Below are 21,155 nucleotides of genomic sequence, written 5' to 3' on the forward strand. Positions count from 1 at the left end.
CAAACTCAAGCAGAAAGGAGAGACCCAGAACAACACATTTGACTTTCCTGAGATACCCTGTGAGCCAGTGGTGGGCCTGGTCCTCTCCATCCCCCCTGGGACAGCATCGTGTGTCCTCCCAAGAGGAGGCTGAGAAGCGACTGCCTTAACCACTCCCACACTGGTTCCTACTGCCCTGGAGATGATGTCATAATGTGGTATGGAATACAAAATTACTGGCTAGAAGAGGTCAGCTGTTAGCTCAGCCCAGCTCAAGTCAGCTGACAGCTTCGGCCTAGTCCGGACTTCAGTGCCCAAATCTAGGCCCACCTGGGGGAACCCATAACAGCATTTGTGAGGGGAAATTTCAGTTGGGAAGCCTTGACTTGCTCTTTCCTTTTGTATTCCGGTGGATCTAAAGGTATGAGAAATTTCCCACTAGAGGAGGAGACAAATTCAGGTAAACATTTTTATTAAAGTGAACTGAGAACTATATCTTTTCACAAACCAGCTTGCCACCTTGGTGAAATTCATAGTAGTAAGTCTTACTGGGTGATATGGGCCTCCCAACAGCTCATTATGCAGGGAAATTCATTAAGGGAAATTCAATAAGAACTGGAGATGCACTTGGAATTATATGTTATAGTGGCATAGGCAGCAGTAACAAGAATCTGGAATTACTGTAGCAAGCTGAGGTGTGAAATTACTGGACTATTGAAGTGTAGTGGACTTCTGCTTTTGTAAGGAAGCAGCTTAGACTGAAGGATTTGTAAAGGTGAAATAATGAAATTTCAGCTTTAATGACTTGTCTTAGGAAGAATGAATTTGTCACTTTCTAGAGGGAAAAGGCACAGTCAAGGGATAAAGTCTGGAATAAATTAAAACTCAAAAAATCTGGGATTTGTTGATTAGAAGCTTTTAGCAGAGTATGAGAAATTGTATATCTCCATTTAATTTATCTGTACAGGTGTTTAGTAACATTTTATCCAAATCTCTTTGTGTATAGCATCAGTCATGAACAGTTAGTGTATCTGGGGCAATACTGGACCTACCTCATGTCTTTCTAATTAAACAGCATCAAAAGATAGAATAAGATAAAGAGTATAGAGAATGGAATGGAACTGTAGTTTCCTAAGGTTCTCCAACCAAGCAGTTTGCACACCAAATCAAGCACTTTATTTAATATTCTTTATAGGCTATTTGTATAAACTGTACCTTAAGCCACAGATAATTCTATTTATAATTTTGTTCAAAGTGAGAATGAAATCTCCTTGTAATTTTACAGTATTTAATGTTTAGTCAGAAAACAGGTCTGAGGTAATTTTCTTTTCCTTTGGTTTCTTTTGTACAGCTAATACACAAAACCAGAAATCCTGACTGCATGAACCTGGGTCTGCTTTGCAGGGAGAATCTGCCCAGAGCCTCTTGTTGCCTCCTTCAAATGTTGCTCTTGAACAGAGTTGATAGTAATATTTAAACCATAATAATGCCTATAATTTATGCTAAGAAGAAAACACCTTGCTTTAAATTATTGTCAACTTCTTTGCAAACATCACCTTCCTTCTTTACTGTTTTTTCACCTCTTCCATCTCTGTCATCTGTCCTAAGTTTCCATAATTCATAATAAAAACACAATAACATAATGCACAAAAAACAATGAAGATTGCATAGTTGTTTATCACAAAGCAGCTAGAAAACAACACACACTCCTTGTTGATTACTTTAATCCTACCAAAGTGCAGTAATGTGTCTCCAGATTAAATCATTGGGATTTAACTGCCTAGAAAATGAATTTCTTCCTTATTTCTAATAGAATCTTGAGGAGAGGTACGTCCTCCTAATGGGTAAATTCATCCTGGTAACTAAATGCTAAAAAATTGTTTGGGGATAGCTTTCCACCAAATGTTTTCACAGTTCTGTGATTTATGTTATTGCATCTGGGTAGGCACTTATGTCAACCTTATGGCTTTATCCAATTTAAGGCAGAAGAAATTTTATGTAAATGACTGAAGAATAACACATTAATGTTGAATTTAAGGCTACAGGTTTCTGAAAGTACTGCATAGTACCTTTAAATGATTTTTTTGGTTCTGAAGGAAAGGAAATACATTATTCTTCTCTTAAAACATGTTCTGGCCATTATTTTTTCTGACAGAAATTAGTTTGTTTGTGGTATTTCTTAGTGTTGCTACAGGGCTTTTCCATAGCAATAAATTATTGTTAAGTATGTTTGTCTATCACAATGAAAAGACAAAAGTGTTCCTGAGATTGCTCATAGAATAGCTGGTGATTAAGTTTGACATAAGCAGCATTTTAATGTGAATGACAAGAGGAAATGAGATTGCAGAAAGGGTTGCAGGATATATGGCCACGTTAACTAAGAAATAGCAAGTAAGGCAAAATTCAGGTACCCCCTTGTGTAAGAGGGTGAGGCTTCTGATGAATGTTTAATTTACATAATATGAGAAAAGCAATCAAATGGATTAACTTCAAATCCTCATTCACTCAATTATTTTTTTCTGTTTTAATTTATATTGGACATCTATCTGAACAAGTAATTTATCTTTTTCTTCTACTGCCCAGTCAGTTTTCATGAGCATTGTGAAAAGAATCAAGAAAAAAAGTGGTAATTAAGAATGTGATGATGTAACATGTTTGAAATTGCTCAGTGAATTCTTTAATCAATTATATAAGTTATTTGTCTTTGTCTACAGAAATTTTAATCATAGTTTCTTGAGGAAAAATAGCATAAAGTATAATTAACACTTCTTGATACTGGTGATGGTAGATTAAGCAAATGTGTAGTGTTATTATCACAACATAGATCTTGCACAATTAATAAGCATCCATTGAAAAAGACAAAAAACCACCTACTGATATTACAATTAAAAAGTTCTATAAAACTAAAGGTCCATAACTTTCTGTATTTACATACAGTAGGTAAAGCTGTTTGCTATAGGATGGGATTTGCCAAAATATGGGGGCTTGTCAGTTTTGTTTGTTCTTGACGAGGTAGAGTTACCAGCAGCTGCCTAAACCAAGAAGACATAGTTGGCAAGAAACCATTTTGGTGAGCATATATTCATTTTATTAGTTAAGTAAAACAGATGCAATAGATTGAATCAACAGGGATGTGGTTCTGCTTCTCAAATATGTGTGTTACAAGATGATTCCCGAAGAATCAGCCTGTACCACACAAAGTACAGCACACCTTTAGTTGTCCAAAACTGCTATCTAATGGGCTTTGATACATTAATATGTCTTAAAGGCCTTGGGCACAGCTGTGGGAAAATTTGTGCAGGGTAACTCTTAGATGTCGTTAATCTGAGCATCATTGTGGATCTTGTTAACAAACTGACTTCAAGCCATATCCAGGGAAAAGTTCCTTTGGCTCCTTGAGTGGTGCAGTTTCATAAAAATAAATTTATTGTGGAAAGAAGATTAAAAGAAAAAGAGGTTTATAACAGTGAAAGCAAACTTAAAGGGTAGAAGTCCATAAGCACAAGGATGGCAACCCCCCAGACAGAAATTACTTCTCTTTGTAGTGATGTGCAGCAAGGTTGTGAATAGGACTAGCCCTAAGATCCCCCATGTAGCATTTTTCAATTGATCTTTGGTTGTAGTTAAGTCAAGTCAAGCCATGGGACTGGCTGGGAGAGGATAAAAAAGAAAAAAAAAATAATAGAACTTCTGAAAAATTTATATGAAAATAATAAAAGGAGAAGCAGCATGGGAAGGAAATGAGGAAAAGATGAGAGGAAAGACAAATGTATTTTACTGTTAGATGTTTCCTCAGAAAGGCTGAGGGAATTGGGATTGTCCGGCCTGTAGAAGAAAAGGCTGTGACCCAAAAGAAAGGGTGACCTTATTGTGGCCTTTCAGCACCTGAAGGGGACTTAAAAGAGACAGAGAGGGACTTTTTACCATGGCATGTAGTGATAGGACAAGGGGAGATGGCTCCAAACTGAAAGGTAGTAGGTTTAGATTAGATCTTAGGAAGAAATTCTTTACTGTCAGGGTAGTGAGGCACTGGAACAAGTCCCAGAGAAGTTGTGGATGCCCCAACCCTGAAAATATTCAAGGCCACGTTGGATGGAGCTTTGAGCAACCTGATCTAGTGAAAGGTGTCCCTACCCATATCAGGGGGTTGGAACTCGGTGAACTTTAAGGTCGCTTCCAGGCTAAACCATTCCATAACTCTAGGATGTTCTTCTCCCTTCCTTTTTGGGGGATTTCTACCTCATATTTATGGTATAAACAGAAAGCCCTTGCCAAAGTGTTTTTGGTTTCTGTTCCACTTAGGAGTTTTCTGAAAGAGTGTGCAGTTTCATTTTACATAAATCTTGGACAATAAAAAGAAAGTAATTGAGTAGAAGCATCATATGAATGTCTAGGCAGTTTTAAGTTATCATACTAAATGAGTTGAAATCATTATCAAAGTGTAAAACCCTCAGTATAAGAGGTAGAAGTCCTTTAATATACCCTTTCTGCAATTTTTTATTTTGATAGCTTATTTAAATTTTAATTTAATGGTTGGTCATTCCCTGTTTGTGGTTGGAAATCCCAAGAAACAAAAGTAAAGTGATGGATAATTATATTATCTTCTGCTTTTCACAGTAGTTAAAAAACACAACAAGTTATTATAAAAGGTGCATAAAAGTATCTTCACTCAAAATTATGATTACTCCATGTGTGGGAATGTAGAATCATAGGATGATTTCGTTTGGAAGAGACCTTTAAAGGTCACCTGGTCCAAGTCCCCTGCAATAAGCAGGGACATCTCCCACTAGATCAGGTCACTCAGAGCTCTGTCCAACCTGACCTTGAATGTTTCCAAGAGTGGGGCATCTACTACCTCTCTGGGCAACCTGTATTCCACTATTTCACCACCCTCATTGGGAAAAAATTCTTCCTTTTGTCTTATATAGTGAAGTCTTTTCCGAATAGTTTTAATTTTTAACATTTTATAAACATATCATTTTTTATAAAATTTGTTTTCTCACTCTGTTTATAAAGTTATTGAAAACTGTATAATTGCAAGTATAGGTATCTTCAGTGGCCTTTTGAGTAAGCTGGGAATCCAAAGGACAATATACCCATTTTCTTTGCCATTTCTGCATGAAGGGGTGAAATGTCAGCTGAGAGCACAAGAAACATTCAGTGTCAATATTCTCTCTGTAGAACCATAAACCTTTAGGCCATGGGGGGCAAGGTTGTGTGGGCTCTGAGCATCTTGCCCTCATGCAGGTGTGTGGAAAGGATAGAGGGGAAGCTAATAGGCAGCTATAGATGGCAACAAATTTCAGATACTGAATGTAAGTCTTGAAAGGCATCTTTGTGGTTAAATAGTTCTGGGATGAGTGTGTGAAAATGTGCCTTTGAGCACAAGAATTAAAAAAGCTCATGTTCATTTCATACAAAAATGCTTTTTCAATAAACTAAATGTCTTCATGGGAGGCTGTGCTTTGTGCAGTACCCTTTATCAGAAAAAGCCTTTCTCATGGACCATGGATTCTTGGTGGAAGTTCACACTTCTCTTTCCTATGCATCCTGTGCAAGGTTCCCATTGCAACATGAGACATCTTAATTTCCAAGACCATCTTTGCCATTGAGCTAGCTGGTTTTTTTCTGCTTTTTAAGAGGGGGGCCTATTACATAATATGCTATGGAATAAATGAGAAAATTCTTTTGTTTAATTTTTTCTCTATTGAAATAAGTGTGGAAATCATGCTCTTTTCTGTGTGTGCATGTGTGAATGCTGGGGAGGGAAAAAACCTAATTTAAGCTGCTGTGAACACAGGAAAAAGGCTTACTTATATTAATAACATGGGATTTTAATTAGCATTTCAGTTTACACTGACTGGTTGTTATTTCTGTCATTTAGAAAAGGTTATGCAGAGGTAACTAATTTCTGAAAGTTTTTCTTCTAAAACCTTTGGAATTTCAGAAGTAGAATTTCCCTTCTTTGTTCTCCTTGCCTTGACCTCCTGTTTCAAATAAGTGATCCTTTTGAATATAAGTAGAAGTTTTGTTCTGACTTATTTTTCAGTAAGTTGTCGTGCTGGTTTTGGATCTTAACTTCAAACAGGCACATGCAACAACACAAAGGTTTCAGGTACCTCACTGGAAGTTAAGCAGTTATTGTAATATATTTTTTCTCAAACTATACCTTGTTATGATTTGCCCATGTATTGCTCCCTACTGCATAGTGCAAGGCTATAGTGATAAAATCAATGTGAAGAACAGTTAATATGTACAAAAACTAGGCATTTATTTTAAGATGAGTATTACCAAAACTGAAATGTGTAGTGGAAAGGCCAATTCAGACTCACAGGAGTAGACAAGATTTGCATTTAGGAAAACTGCCTGCCTATTACTGCTATTTATTGCTAAAAGTGAAATTATGTACTTGAAAATAACAGTCAAAAGTTGGACCAGGTATTACTGTACTGGTGTGCATCATAGAAAGAAAAGAAAATGTGATGCCTCGGAGAGGCTTTATGTGTCTTTTCTGGGTCTTAGAAAATTTTGCAGTTTCTGCTACAATGATATCTTAAAAACCACACATGTTCCACAGGTAAAGCAAAGTGTGCTGGAACACTGTGGGTCAGCAGGTGCTTGATGTGACATGACTGCACTGTCAAAAAGCTTGCTAGGATCCTGCAGAGAGGCATTTCTCATTCTATCAAAACATAAGAGACCAGTATGCAGATTTTCTGTATACACTCATCACTGCTACTTCTTATTCTGAAACTGTGGGACAAGAAAATTGTTTGCAAAAAAAACCCCAACACATCCACAGAACAGATTTTACTGAGAGCAATGTAAGAAAGGAATAATTTGGTAGGGGGGGGTCTCTTCTTCAACAATCCAAAAGTGTAATCTTAAGAAAACAATCCTCTCCCTCAGCTATGACTCCTGTGCAGGACTGTGGGTGAACAGCACAGCAACCTATGGGCATTGACCTCTGTGCCCCAGGCCCTACTGCTGTTGGTGTTCAAGCTGTCCATGTAAAATTTGGGCAAAGCTGAGACAGGGCATGCCAGGGACTCTCTGCAGTGTAATGAGATAGTAGCTGGCAGCTGAGTTCTGATTGTGTTAGAACAAGTTAACTTCCAGAGTGTTTGAGTTTGTGGACTTCAATCATAACCTCATGACTGAAGATAAATCCATCAAAAATGCGTGAGGATTAGTTATGTTCATCTTCTACGTTCCTGGAAAGTTGTGTCCTGCCAGTTCTACCTGTTTCATGGACAAACTTTATTTCATGTCAATATGCAGATTTGCTGACTTGCTCTGCAATTTATGTTACGCATTTAGAAAGAGAAAACAAGCATATAATGTTTTTCTAGAGTGTGATAAAGTATTTGGTTTCTTCCAGAAGAGGTAAATTCAACATTTTACTTGAAGGCCCTTGTATGTAGATAGGAGTCAGACACACTTCCTGAGATTGTGAAAGCCTGTCATAACTATGAACATCACAGTGCAGATTGTTGCTGGTTTTTTGCAGTTTCTGTTTACATTAGCAGTAAACTGTTGAAAATTATTTTTACACTTGCCTGCTTGCACATTTTGAGTAATTGAAGGAAAAAATACTCATGCTCTACTGCTGATTAAAAATATGAAAATATTTATTTTAAAATATGAACTTTCTTAAACAGGCAAACAGTGTTAAAATTTAAAGTACAGATTCAGAACTGTGTTGGTTTTAAACATGAGGTAAGATACCTACAGGGATTTTTTTTTTAAATCATAAAAAATGCAGAAAATGTATCCCCATGCTTTGAGTTAAACTTGAGAATGGACCATGTTGGGGTTTTTTTGTTAGTTTTTAATTCTGTTGTGTAAGTAGAAATATTGTAATACTTTTTCTCAGGAGTGTAGTTCCCTTACCTTAAGTTCTGTTTTAAAAAACCACAAGCCAAACAAATGAAAACCACCAAACTAACTAAGCAACAACAAAATCAACCCTCTCTACCCAAAAGAACCCCAAACAAAACCAAAAAAAACACTAAAAAAACCCCAATCCAAAACAAAACCCCACAAGTGAATGGATTATTATCTTCTTGCAACTGAAGAAAAATGTATTCTTTAATGGAGTCAGAAGTATTTCAAACAATCTCTGCTTTCATGGCACTGCTTATTTGAGTTGATAGCTAACAGAGACTCCACTCACTGTGCTGTTTAAATCTCACAATGCTTTGTAGGCTATTAAATAAACACTGTTTGCCTTTGGGTGTGTAGAAGGATATTTCTTCACAAGTTTTACCTGTTAATTGATGTGCAGAATATTGCTGTAATAATCCCTAGTAAACAAGAACACAAGAGGGGAGAAAAAGCTGTAGAGGTGCTGAAAGGTACTTGTTACAAAATCATGATATGTCTTTCTGTCCACTTATCTTTGGATTTTTCATTTGGAATTCAAGGAAGAGCATGCACTTTAATCTCTTTCCATCTGGCCAGTATGTGATAAAGTAACTTTTTTGGTGCTTAACTTTTTTATGAATACGTGCATGTGTTGGGTATTTTACAGGAGCTTCAGTATGGCATTGGGCGACAGCAAACTGTTGTCAAAACATTGAATGTAACTGGTGAAGAGATTATTGAGCAGTCATCAACAGCAGATGCAAAGGTGCTGAAGGAACAGCTGGAAAGTTTGAACACCCGGTGGAAGGAGATCTGCAAACAGCTGGTAGAGAAAAAAAAGAGGTAGGTTAAAGGGAAGTAAAAATATTGTGAAAATATTTTTAGCTGTTTTAGATTTTATTCTGGCTTAAACTTTCAAAGGAGCTCAACTTCTAGAGTTTTCATGTATATAAAGAATTATCAGTAGTTGTTTTATATCCACTATGATTTGTTTAATCCTGTTCTACTTGCTCCTGTCAGTGACCACCATTCCCTTCCGAACTCCACAGTTTTGTAATTTCAGCCCTAACATTTAAAAAACCCCAAACTACCACACATTGTATCTTGATTTAAAAATAGGACAGATTGGAGCTTCATTTGCAGTATTTACAGTTGATTTGTAACCTTTCTATCTGATTGTGTGTTGTTAAAATAGATCTCTGTAGTAGTAATAATGCATTAGCTAATTGGGACAGTTAATCCTAATCTAATTCACTTATGATTAATGCCATTAACATCTACAGTTCATAGGCTGGATAAAAAGAATGGATTTATCAACTTAGCATTATTTATAATCACTTCTGCATCAATCTGTTTTTCTCATGCAGTCACAGGAAGCCAGAGTATTTGAGTTAATGGGAATACAAAAATGGCTTAACATCTTTAAAAGGAGGATTTCAAATTTAAAAGAAAAATGTTGCTGTTTAAACTAGTTTTTATGAAAACATCTGTCCTTAACCTGGGTGCTAGGCTTAACTGCATATGCCATTTAAAACACTGTAGAAAATACAGGCAGAGCTTTCCTCAGTCATGTTTTTTTGAAACCCAGAATATTTGTTATAGAGGCACATTAATGAGTTCTAGAGATACATTAGAAGAACTGGTAGTGTGCAACAAGTTTTGTTACTTCTAATGTGTCATGTACCATTTTTCTGTTCAGAGCCATGGAGGGTCAACAACTGTGAAAATGTTTACTAGAGTCATAAGGAGTGTCCTGAAAGGTTATTACTGGGTTTCATCATGTTTAAACTTTCACCTGGGACATGCTGTCAAGCATTGGAATAGGCTGCCCAGGGAAGAGGTTGAGTCTTCTGTCTTGGTTTGAGATAAGCAACTGCCAACCCCCCCAAGCACAGAGAGAAAAGCCTCCCTCCTAACACCAGGAAAAGGGAGGAAAAGAGAGGGGAAAGAAAAGAAACACTTCAAACCATGTTTATACTAAAACTACATATATTTTTCACAGAAAGAAAGAGACAATTAGAAGAGAGTACAAATATTCACTCACACAAGTCTGCAACAACAAGTTCCCCACCTCAACTTCTTAATGAACACACAAATTCTACTGTCCTAACTACACATTACTTAAGAAAAGACTTATTCCCCAGGGAGACAAACTCAAGCAGAAAGGAGAGACCCAGAACAACACATTTGACTTTCCTGAGATACCCTGTGAGCCAGTGGTGGGCCTGGTCCTCTCCATCCCCCCTGGGACAGCATCGTGTGTCCTCCCAAGAGGAGGCTGAGAAGCAACTGCCTTAACCACTCCCACACTGGTTCCTACTGCCCTGGAGATGATGTCATAATGTGGTATGGAATACAAAATTACTGGCTAGAAGAGGTCAGCTGTTAGCTCAGCCCAGCTCAAGTCAGCTGACAGCTTCAGCCTAGTCCAGACTTCAGAGCCCAAATCTAGGCCCACCTGGGTGAACCCATAACATCATCATAAAATGGTTAAGGTTGGAAGGGACCTTAAAGATCATTTATCTCCAACCTCCCGGCCATGGATAGGGAACTTTCCACCACAAGGTCAAGCTTCTCAGAGCCCCATCCATCTTGGCTTTCAATGATTCCAAGGATGAGGAGTCCACAACCTACTTTTCTACACAACTTGCTTCATTTCCTTACCACTCAGAAGTAAATAATTTCTTCTTAATATCTGATGAAAGCTTTTCTCCTTGTGAAGTAAAATGCACAGGTATCTCCAAAAATGCCAGATAGTGGGAGCTCAGGAGAATTTATTCTGAAAATCAAGAACACTAGACTTAGAAGGAAAAACTGCAACAGTGCTGCAAAAAGCACCAGGCCTGAGAAAGGCATACCTCTTTTTTCTCTTCCAGGCCTCTTGTCTTCTCTGTTCTCCTCCTCCTTCAGGTTCTTTCCACTGCACCTGCCTGTAACATCTATTTATCTCTCCACATATCAGAGAAAGAGAGCCTGCAGCTTTCTCTGGAATGGAAATGGAGAAGGAAAAGAAAAACATCCAACTGTTTTTGAGAAAAGTATTCCTAGGCAAAAAAAGATTTCTTAAGCAAAACGAGTCCTAACTCCTCATTGCAACTTCTTTCAGAGGGGTATCTACCCTTACACTCCTTCAGCTTGAGGCAATTCCCCCTTGTCCTGTCACTACGTGCCCTTGTGAAAAGTCCCTTTCCAGCCCTCCTGTAAGCCTCCTTTAGGTACTGGAAGGTGCTACAAGGTCTCCCCAGAGATATTTGAAGTGTACACATGGGGCATAGGGACATGGCTCAGTGGTGGACTCTGCAGTGTTGGGTTAATGGTTGGGACTCAGTGACCTTATCAGTCTTTCCAATCTAAATATTTCTGTGTTAGAGGAGATACAAGTAGTCTACAGCTGTCAGAAGCTTCAGTGATACTTTAAATAATTCTTTCTGCTGTATTTCCACGTGTTGATGCTACTGCTGCTTGTTACACAAGGGAGTCCTTGGCCTTTATTTGTCACACTAAAAGCTGTTCTTTTGTACATTGGAAACCCATCTGTGTCTCCAAGCATTAATTTGTTATGTAAGTGTTAGCACTTACAAAACAATAACACATCATTTTAATAGCCCTGTAAACTTCTTTGGCAACACAGGAGAAAGAGATCAGTGGTTGAGCTTTGTCTGAGACTATAAAATGTGCTTCAATTCTGGTTAAGGCTGATATTCTACAATCCTTCATTTTTCAGTAGAAATATCTATCTGAATGCTCTTTTGGCTCAATGCATCATTAGCAGTGCTACATGGAATTTCTTGGCACATTCTCTCTTTTAAGGAAGCCTAGGATCTCTAAAGTGGGAACAGTGTAGTTGTGTTCCCTAGATGAAGGTTCTTAAACATTTGCACGTGTTACTCCTAATGGTCTGTTTTGACCAATTGGTTCATTTTCGTGTGGAATGCCAGCTTGTGTAATTTTGAGGACAATAATTGCAGAGACTTCAGTTAGTGAACTTTGCATGAATAAATGCCTTGCACCAGAAGGAATACTGATAATGTTGTGTTAAACTCATTTAAATCTTCTTGGGTGTCCTTTAGTGAGACTTACATGCCTCAGGGTGGAGGAGTTTGTGCCTCGCTCAGTCTTCGTGGCTGTGGCAGAGCCAGGGAATGCTTTTTGAACCCATGACTTGAAAACAGATCCTACCCTCAGCTTAGCTGCTTCTTCCCAGTATGTTTGTTTTCTGTTTTCTTCTTTCTTTTTCTTTTTTTTTTTAAATTTTCTTAATGTTTTTACTCTCACAGACTGGATTTTCAATGGAGATAAACCCAGCTGACAGGCAGAAGTGGTGTGTTTTAGCAAGCTCTCAATTATTGATGACCTTGGCATGAAAACACCAGAGGGTTATCAGCTCCACAGTCTTTACATAGTCATGCTGTCATGGGATTTTCATATCTGTTATGCTTCAACATCTTTTAGTTTTTCATTTGTTGTCCTAGTTGGGTTTGGGGGATAGTCAGGATTTCTTTTTCTAGAACTTGAAACCCATATCATCCAAAGGGCTTTGATTTATCATTATGATCAAAACATGATCAAAGAATACAAGAAAGTTGAAGGACATGACCTCTTACTTGCAGTTTGAAAGAGCTAATATAGTTATGACATTGCCCACTGAATATGTTTGTACCATGTCAAATTTATTTAAATATCTCAGTAGAATACAAATTACAATATATATGGGTCAAATAACATACTTTGTGTCCCTTGTTTCAGAATAGCTTTAAAAAGTCTATTAAAAAAAACCCCACCTGCTATGTCAGAATGCTTATATTCATAAAAGTTTTAATAGTCCTTTAATATTTGCCTATCTTTCCTAAAAATTAAAATATTCATGGTTAAGAGAATTTTATTATTATGAAGGGGATTGTTAAGTTTTTCTTTAAGTCAGTTTTGAAAATGAGAAAAAGGAACCGTAATAGAAAGTATTGCTGAATGGAGACCAGGCTGAGTATAATATATTTTCATTTAATAATTTCAAACAAAAATAAAATAGTTTTAGAAACTATCATTTCTAACATTTAGAATCTCCTTCAAGTAAAAAAATAAAAGTGTCTCTAAATTCTTAGTAGGTTTTATGTTTTCTTCTTTGTAGTCAATACATTGTGCTCTGCTTTCAAAGCAGTAGCTCAGAGGAATAGTGATCAATTGAAATTTTGTTTTCTATTAATCCTTTGGCTCAGCAGATCTCAAGATAAAGAAAGTGGGAAGAAATTTGCAACTGAATGGATTCCATAAATGAAATCTGACAGTGATTTCAGATTCAAGTGTAATGTTGCTAAGCATTAGTTAAATGGCAGGGAAATTTCATATACTCTAAACTCTGTTTTTGCTATTTGCTTCCCAAGATGGAAGAAATTGATTTTTATAATCCTGTTTACAGGTGAACATTGACACCACAATTTGGGCATATTTCTCAAGAATTTAAAGATCCTTTGTGGGGAGGGGAGTGGAGATTACAGGAGTACAGAAAGCGAGAGAGTATTTTTGCAAGACGCATAAATGTGAAAATTTAATTGAAGACAGGAGGTGTATGGTGACATTAAGCCTAAGATAGTCAAATGCTGAGCTGATAGTGGGAACTCCAAATCTGAGCAGATGGGTAGGTGATCTTCATGAGAGACAAATGTGAAGCAATTAATATACTTTGGACAAACAGAATATACCATGCTTAGATGATGCTGAGGTTGTTACAACTCTGTCTTGGTTTGAGATAAGCAACTGCCAACCCCCCCAAGCACAGAGAGAAAAGCCTCCCTCCCAACACCAGGGAAAGGGAGGAAAGGAGAGGGGAAAGAAAAAAAAAACCACTTCAAACCGTGTTTATACTAAAACTACATATATTTTTGCAGAAAGGAAGAGACAATTAGAAGAGAGTACAAATATTCACTCACACAAGTCTGCAACAACAAGTTCCCCACCTCAACTTCTTAACGAACACACAAATTCTACTGTCCTAACTACACATTACTTAAGAAAAGACTTATTCCCCAGGGAGACAAACTCAAGCAGAAAGGAGAGACCCAGAACAACACATTTTACTTTCCTGAGATACCCTGTGAGCCAGTGGTGGGCCTGGTCCTCTCCATCCCCCCTGGGACAGCATCGTGTGTCCTCCCAAGAGGAGGCTGAGAAGCCACTGCCTTAACCACTCCCACACTGGTTCCTACTGCCCTGGAGATGATGTCATAATGTGGTATGGAATACAAAATTACTGGCTAGAAGAGGTCAGCTGTTAGCTCAGCCCAGCTCAAGTCAGCTGACAGCTTCAGCCTAGTCCAGACTTCAGAGCCCAAATCTAGGCCCACCTAGGGGAACCCATAACAAACTCAAGAAAGTAATCCTGGCTTTATCAGTGACAGTGTTTGTAGGCACAGGATGGAGTGGCAGCAAAAAAAAAAAAAAAGGGAAAAAAAAGCTGTAACATTTTAGGCTGATTCAGTAAGGATATTATGAACAAAACAAAAAGATTGTTGTTTTGCTGTATCAAGTGTTATGGTGTGCTCAACTTGGTGACTGTGTGCAGATTCTCTGCATGTCAAAGGGACTTTAGGAAAGTAAAGGGAGACAGCTAAAATGAGCCAAGGTTTGGAGTAGTTGCACTGTGTGGAGAGACTAAGAAGGTGGAGATCTTCAATCTGGAGAGAAATTCCAGGAAGGATATGACTGAAGTTTGCAAAGGCGAAGTGATGGGTAAAGTTATGTGGAAAACATGTTATTCACCTAATTCCTCAGCACCAGAAGTAAAGGTTACTGGTTGGAAGTGTGAGATAGTAAAATGGGTTTAATATCTACATTCTGGTTTCTGAATGTCATAATGTTTGCTGGCCAGAGATTATAAATGAAAATATTATGACTCAGCCCTATGGAATTCTTAATCTGATGTCAGTGGATCCTGGGGAGTATGAGGTGATTGGAGTAAAAAAAGTGGCCAGTCTTCTGCATTGCCCTTAATTGCCATCCCCAGTTCACAATGTTGGGGACACTGTTGGGATAGCTTTTCTCACACACTCAGATATTTTTCATGTTCTGATGCACTGATTATATTTTGGGGAAGGGAGGAGGAATTCTACAAAATTGCCAGTTTTTCTGAGGTTGCACTGTTAAATGGTCTGCTGTTTATTCCATATGAGACCATAATATCACTGCAATTATAAAGACTCCTGTAAAATCAAAACATGTTTTGTAATCACCATGAACCCAGTGGTTGGTTGACTTGAAAGGGGAAGATTGATATGGGATATAATTCCAAGTTTCAACATATTAATACTATTTTCCTAAATAATTTGGAATAAATATTTAACTAAATACATAATAAGCACAATAAAGAGATTAAAAAACATGATATTCTATGAATAACTGAAACTGATGGTAGGGTCACTAGACACTAATACTAATCTCAGTGATAGACTGGTAGATTTAATAAACAAGAATTATTTGGACCACAAAGGTCAACTTAATTAAAAGTAGAAAGGTAAACCAATTAAATCTCAAAACAATTTGAGGAACATGTACTGCTTTTCAGTAAAAAGAAGCTGGTTTTAGGTTTTAAAAGGTCAAATGTGGATCCCAGGCAAAGCACAATCTTAAAATTGACTTTGAATCTCCTTTCTTTGGTGCTGAAGATCAAGGGGTTATGCTTGAGTTATGTTTGTGTAGGATGTTATCTTGCACTTGCCTTTATCTAAGAGTTTCAAAACTCTGTAAGTTTGAATTCGGTGTTTAAGTTTCTGTATCTTGCAGTCTAATCCATCCAGCTAAGAATTAGGTGAGAATGTAATTTTAGCACATCTAGTCATTTTATCCTCCTGCAAACTTTGAAATAGACCATGCAGGTGAATAAAGTGGAACTTGATCGAAACTCTGATACATTGATAGCAAATTGGGAATTTAATTTTGGGGTTTTTTTAACATTTTGCTGCAAGTGGCATGTTTTGAAGAAGTTTGTACTCTGAAACAGTGTTACTCAAACTGAAATAGGGACTTTGTAACCAGCAGAAGTCACAGTGGCCCTTTGAATAGATGCTACTAATCCCAGACCAAAGATGGGGAGAAGTGTCTGTTTCTTCCTCTTTATACTGCAGCAATCATTTTGAAAGTGTGTGTGTGGCTCAGCTTCGCAAACAAAGACTTGGGAAGGGCTGTCCCCACGTGCCCTTCCAGCCTGCCCAGTGGATTTTAGGTGAGGCTCAGCGTGCACAGAACTGGCCCCACCGTTTCAGTCCTGAGGTTCATCTGCCACGGCCCAGCGAGCTTGGACAGTGCCAGTGAAGTCCTCAGGACTAGAACCTACAGCACCCGGCATTTCCCAGGAGGTCTCCCATCCAAGTACTAATCCAGGGCTGACCCTGCTGAGCTTCCGAGACCTGACGGGATCGGATGGCAGGGAGGCATTTAACTGCCTTCATTTTGAATGTGAAAATCTGCTAAACTGCACAACAGAAGTTACCTCTCTCTGGCTTTTTGTCCCCTGAGATGCATCAGACCATATCATACTGTGCGTGTCTGTGCTGAGACGCCACTGGGACGGTTGAGTTTTGGATGACTTAAGGATGGGGTGGCTTGCCATATCCTTATATCCCTGTGTGCCCTTGAGTGCCTGGGTGGCAGCAACCCAGGGCTGTGGCTGTGCCTCACTGCCACTGCAGGAACACAGGGCCAGGCAGAGCTACTCAAGGGAAAATGCACAGGAGGAGAAGCAACATCTCACATAGGAGCATGATGAGGGGAATGCTCATAAATGAGGCTGTTGACAGACATGACAGTAGTGCTGGCTGGTCTTTTTGTTTTCCACCTTTGTCAAAAATTTCTTGTGCAATTTTTGCAAACAGATGCCCAGGAATTACGTTCCTTAGCTGTTTCAGAAGTAATCAGTTTGGAGTTTTTTATTCATCATGATCCTGACATTTGTTAAAATTGGGTTAGTTGAATGGAAGAGAATTTTTCATTATTTTAGCTGCAAATACATTTACACTTTTAATGAGTTTGAACCTGCACACTGCCTGTTCAGATCTCTACTCAAGCGAGTTTGAAGTAATTATGGAGAGAATGACAGAACAAAAGCTGTTTACCAGAGTACTTCCAAATACTGTCCTGAATATAAACTCACAATCTTTCTGCTCTAAATAAAAACTAATGGTTATAAAGTACATATATTTTTTAAATATTTTTCATACTCTATCTTCATTAAAGTATTCTTCTTTTTTTTCCATGGCACACTAACTGCAAGTGATTGGTTTCCTTCACCTGAATGCTCAGTATATTGAAGGCTGTGATTAGCTTCTAGTTGCAATTTAAAAACTGGTTTAGGATGAAGAGATTTCATGACAGTTAAGTCAATAAATACATTTTTTTTCTTTCCAGCATATAATTAGCTATATATTGAATTTTTCTGAACTTTCTTATTTTGACTGTTCAGATTTCTTATAACAAAAACTAGAAAAGAATCATTGGTATAAATTTATATTGTTCTTACAAGTAGCTTAGCTAAAATTTTTACTGGTTAGTATTTACATTTAAATAAATTTTCTAAAGTTTATGCAGTATTTTGGTTTCAATTTTTTAAATCTCCTTACCTTACTGAATCATATTTGCACATTCTTTAGAGAAAGAATGAAAATTAATTTTCTCTCAGTAAGTATTTTCTCTAAATTGTTACTATTTTGGTGGCCTCATATTCTCAGTGACACCTACTAAACACATTAATTCGTAATCTTAGAAATACAATCAATACAAAATCAACAGCTGAATGGTAAGAAGTAAAAAGGCACCAAGATATGTTCTGGGCCCCTCAGTTCAGAAAGGATATTGAGGTGCTGGAGCGGGTCCAGAGAAGAGCAACAAGGCTGGTGAAGGGACTGGAGCACAAGCCCTGTGGGGAGAGGCTGAGGGAGCTGGGGGTGTTCAGCCTGGAGAAGAGGAGGCTCAGAGGTGACCTCATCACTGTCTAGAACTGCCTGAAGGGAAGTTCTGGCCAGGTGGGGGCTGGCCAGGTGGGGGCACTCAGCAATAGGACAAGGGGGCACGATGGGCTCAAGCTCTGCCAGGGGAAATTGAAGTTGGAGATCAGGTAGAAATTCTTTCCAGAGAGAGTAATCAGACATTGGAATGGGCTGCCCAGAGAGGGGGTGGATTCACCATCCCTGGAGGTTTTTAAACACAGATTGGCCGTGGCACTGAGTGCCATGATCTGGTAAATGGACTGGAGTTGGACCAAGGGTTGGACTCGATGATCTTGGAGGTCTTTTCCAACCCAATCAATTCTATGATTCTATGATATTGTTGGACTTGCATATGGGAATATGAGTCACAAGTGCAGATCTGTCCTACTCCTATGATTGCATATTTCATTTCTATAGCTGACACCTCCCAAATAAATCCAGCATCACTAGTGTGCAGTTACAAACACTAAACATCTGATGTGTTTCACAAACTATTTACGGGTTGCTATGGCATTGGCACCATGTTGTTGACTATGGAGGAAATACATGAGCTACAATATGCTTTTCATGTGGTTTCTAGACACTGCAAGTGAAAATATAGTCTTACTTGAAATAGGCCATGAATGTTTGCATAATAGTTAACAAATATAACTAAGGATTCAAGTCTTGCCAAGCTACTTTCTGGACTGTCATAAGAACTGGATATTGATTCATTTTAATACTGGTAGGAAAACTAATCCCTGATTGATGAAATATATACACAAAATGCTGTTAGGAAAAATAATGAATTTACTTCTTAGTATTAAACATTGTATATTAACACTTTTGCTTCCAGACATATAATGTATATAGAATGCCTATAAACAGGTGTGCAGTCAGAATAGTTGATCAAGGGACCCTGTGAATTTAGAAATACAAACAGAATTCTGCCATGTTTTAACATGGAAAACACAAAAGAATGTGCCAAAGAGTAGCAGTCATGTAGAAGACAAAAAGTTACCAATGAAGTTCTGTACTTCTCTGCTATAGTTTGAGAATTTTCCATCAACCAAGATGGGGTTTATTTCTGTGTTAATGAAAGAAACATTTCACCAATAGAGACAGAGTTTTAACTCTTTGGGGGTCTTAGGCAGTAGTATGTAACAGCACACAGACCTGTGCTGGAGGTGGATCTGCTTGGCTCCATAGGGCCAGCTGCTGAAATGATACTACTCAGGCCCTGCTTCCCCAGCAAGATGTGCTCCCAACTGCTGTCTTGAGAGACTGCTCTGTCCATGTCTGTCAGCTGGTGGCTCCTGTTTGCTTAACTTGGATTTGGAAGTTCGTTCTCCTTAAATGACAATTACCTGTTAATTTTTCTTTACCACCATGAATTTAAGCACCTAAAAATTGCATGTGTCTGTTGTTCCAAATGTAATTATGGTGATGGAAATCAGCTTGTTCAAAAGGTGTAGTCAGTCATTGAGTTAAAACTTTTAATTTGATTAACTGGCTCAGCTAACACAGAGTACTTTATGAATTGACAGGAAGCTCAGCATGAGCCAACAGTGTGCCCAGGTGGCCAAGAAGGCCAATGGGATCCTGGCCTGTATCAAAAATAGCGTGGCCAGCAGGCCCAGGGCAGTGATCCTTCCCCTGTACTCTGCATTGGTGAGGCCACACCTTGAGTGTTGTGTTCAGTTCTGGGCCCCTCAGTTCAGAAAGGACATTGAGGTGCTGGAGCGGGGCCAGAGAAGAGCAACGAGGCTGGTGAAGGGACTGGAGCACAAGTCCTATGGGGAGAGGCTGAGGGAGCTGGGGTTGTTTAGCCTGGAGAAGAGGAGGCTCAGAGGTGACCTCAGCACTGTCTGGAACTGCCTGAAGGGAAGTTCTGGCCAGGTGGGGGTTGGTCTCTTCTCCCAGGCACTCAGCAATAGGACAGGGGGGCACGATGGGCTTAAGCTCTGCCAGGGGAAATTGAAGTTGGAGATCAGAAAAAAATTTTTTAGAGAGAGAGTGCTCAGGCATTGGAATGGGCTGCCCAGAGAGGGGGTGGATTCACCATCCCTGGAGATTTTTAAACACAGATTGGCCATGGCACTGAGTGCCATGATCTGGTAAAGGGACTGGAGTTGGACCAAGGGTTGGACTCGATGATCTTGGAGGTCTTTTCCAACCCAATCCATTCTATGATTCTATGATTCGATGATTTTAGTGTCGTGCGTAATATGACACTTGTCGTGCAGGGTGTTATTTATAAAAGAAGTAACATTCTAGCAGGTCAAGAACAAATTGTAAAATAAATTATAAAGTTCACCTGCATTTCTCATTAATTGCAATGGACCTTTTAATTGCTATACTACCTACTGTTCCTGATTAGAATAAAGGAGATCTGTATGGAATACTTTTTCTTTCTGAACTCTGAAACCTTCTGGGCATATATATATATATATATACACACACACACATATATATATATTATATGTATATGGGTATGTGTGTGAGTATGTATATGTATAAAACATTTCTAAAAGAATTGCTGGAAAGTCTTAGGTTAAAAAAACTTCTGTCATTCTGAGCAATGTTTAAATTAGTCATCAAAGTTTAAAAAACATAACAAACCTTTCCTTCATGTTAGGAAAAGTTTAAATGTTTTAAGGGTTGCAGCTTAATTCATAAGGGTGATAAAACTGACAGTGTATTTAAGATGAAAAAGGAATCTTGCCAATTGCTGTCTTTTCTAGGAGACAAGAAATCTTTTTGATTTCTCATTCAAAATACTATGCAGCTCAATAATTGTGCTCTAGGGTGTATTGAGTTGAAGGCTATGCCTTTTCTGTGCCAGAATTAACGCATTTAAACTTGTATCTTTCTCAGATACATCCTTAGGGTACCATCACATAATGCCTCTACTGAGTGATGTGCTTTACAAATTAGTGGAAGTGAGAGGTAACCAAAAAATGCAGCAGTTTCTGAGAGCTTAAGTTTTGGGGAACCTGGTCAGGTTGAAAAACAGAGGTTTTATTATATGATTCCTGGTGCAAGAGTGGATGACAATTCCCAGACTTCCATAATTAGAGCAGATGGAGACACTGCCTCAGAAAGATTTGAAGTTGTGCTTCTGCTTTTAGGATTACAGGGAGTTTGTTTTTAATAACTTATATAGTTGCAGTGGCATAGGTCTCAGCATACATTAGCATCTGCCTTAATTTCACACCAAAAATGTTTTGATTAGCTAGTTTTGGATAACCTGTTTTGGCTTGAGAAGAGCATTTGGCCTCTCAAGTACAGAAATACTTCTTAGAGAAGGACACTGTAATAAATGTAATGCTGTAAAGTTGTTTCTTCTCTGCATGCCTT

At 38.3% G+C, this 21,155-nt stretch overlaps 1 protein-coding gene across 11 annotated transcripts in view; it reads left to right on the plus strand.

The window, feature by feature from the left end:
* The window catches only part of DMD (dystrophin), a 1,187,916-nt gene that overhangs the window by 726,015 nt on the left and 440,746 nt on the right, over positions 1–21,155 (plus strand). For all 11 annotated transcript variants that reach the window (XM_071568723.1, XM_071569521.1, XM_071566241.1 and 8 more), the window contains one exon: positions 8,513–8,688. In XM_071568723.1, coding sequence (XP_071424824.1) covers positions 8,513–8,688 — 176 coding nt within the window. The remainder of the gene's footprint in view (positions 1–8,512; positions 8,689–21,155) is intronic.

The sequence above is a fragment of the Pithys albifrons genome, chromosome 1 (assembly GCF_047495875.1).
Source record: "Pithys albifrons albifrons isolate INPA30051 chromosome 1, PitAlb_v1, whole genome shotgun sequence".
Lineage (NCBI taxonomy): Eukaryota > Metazoa > Chordata > Aves > Passeriformes > Thamnophilidae > Pithys > Pithys albifrons.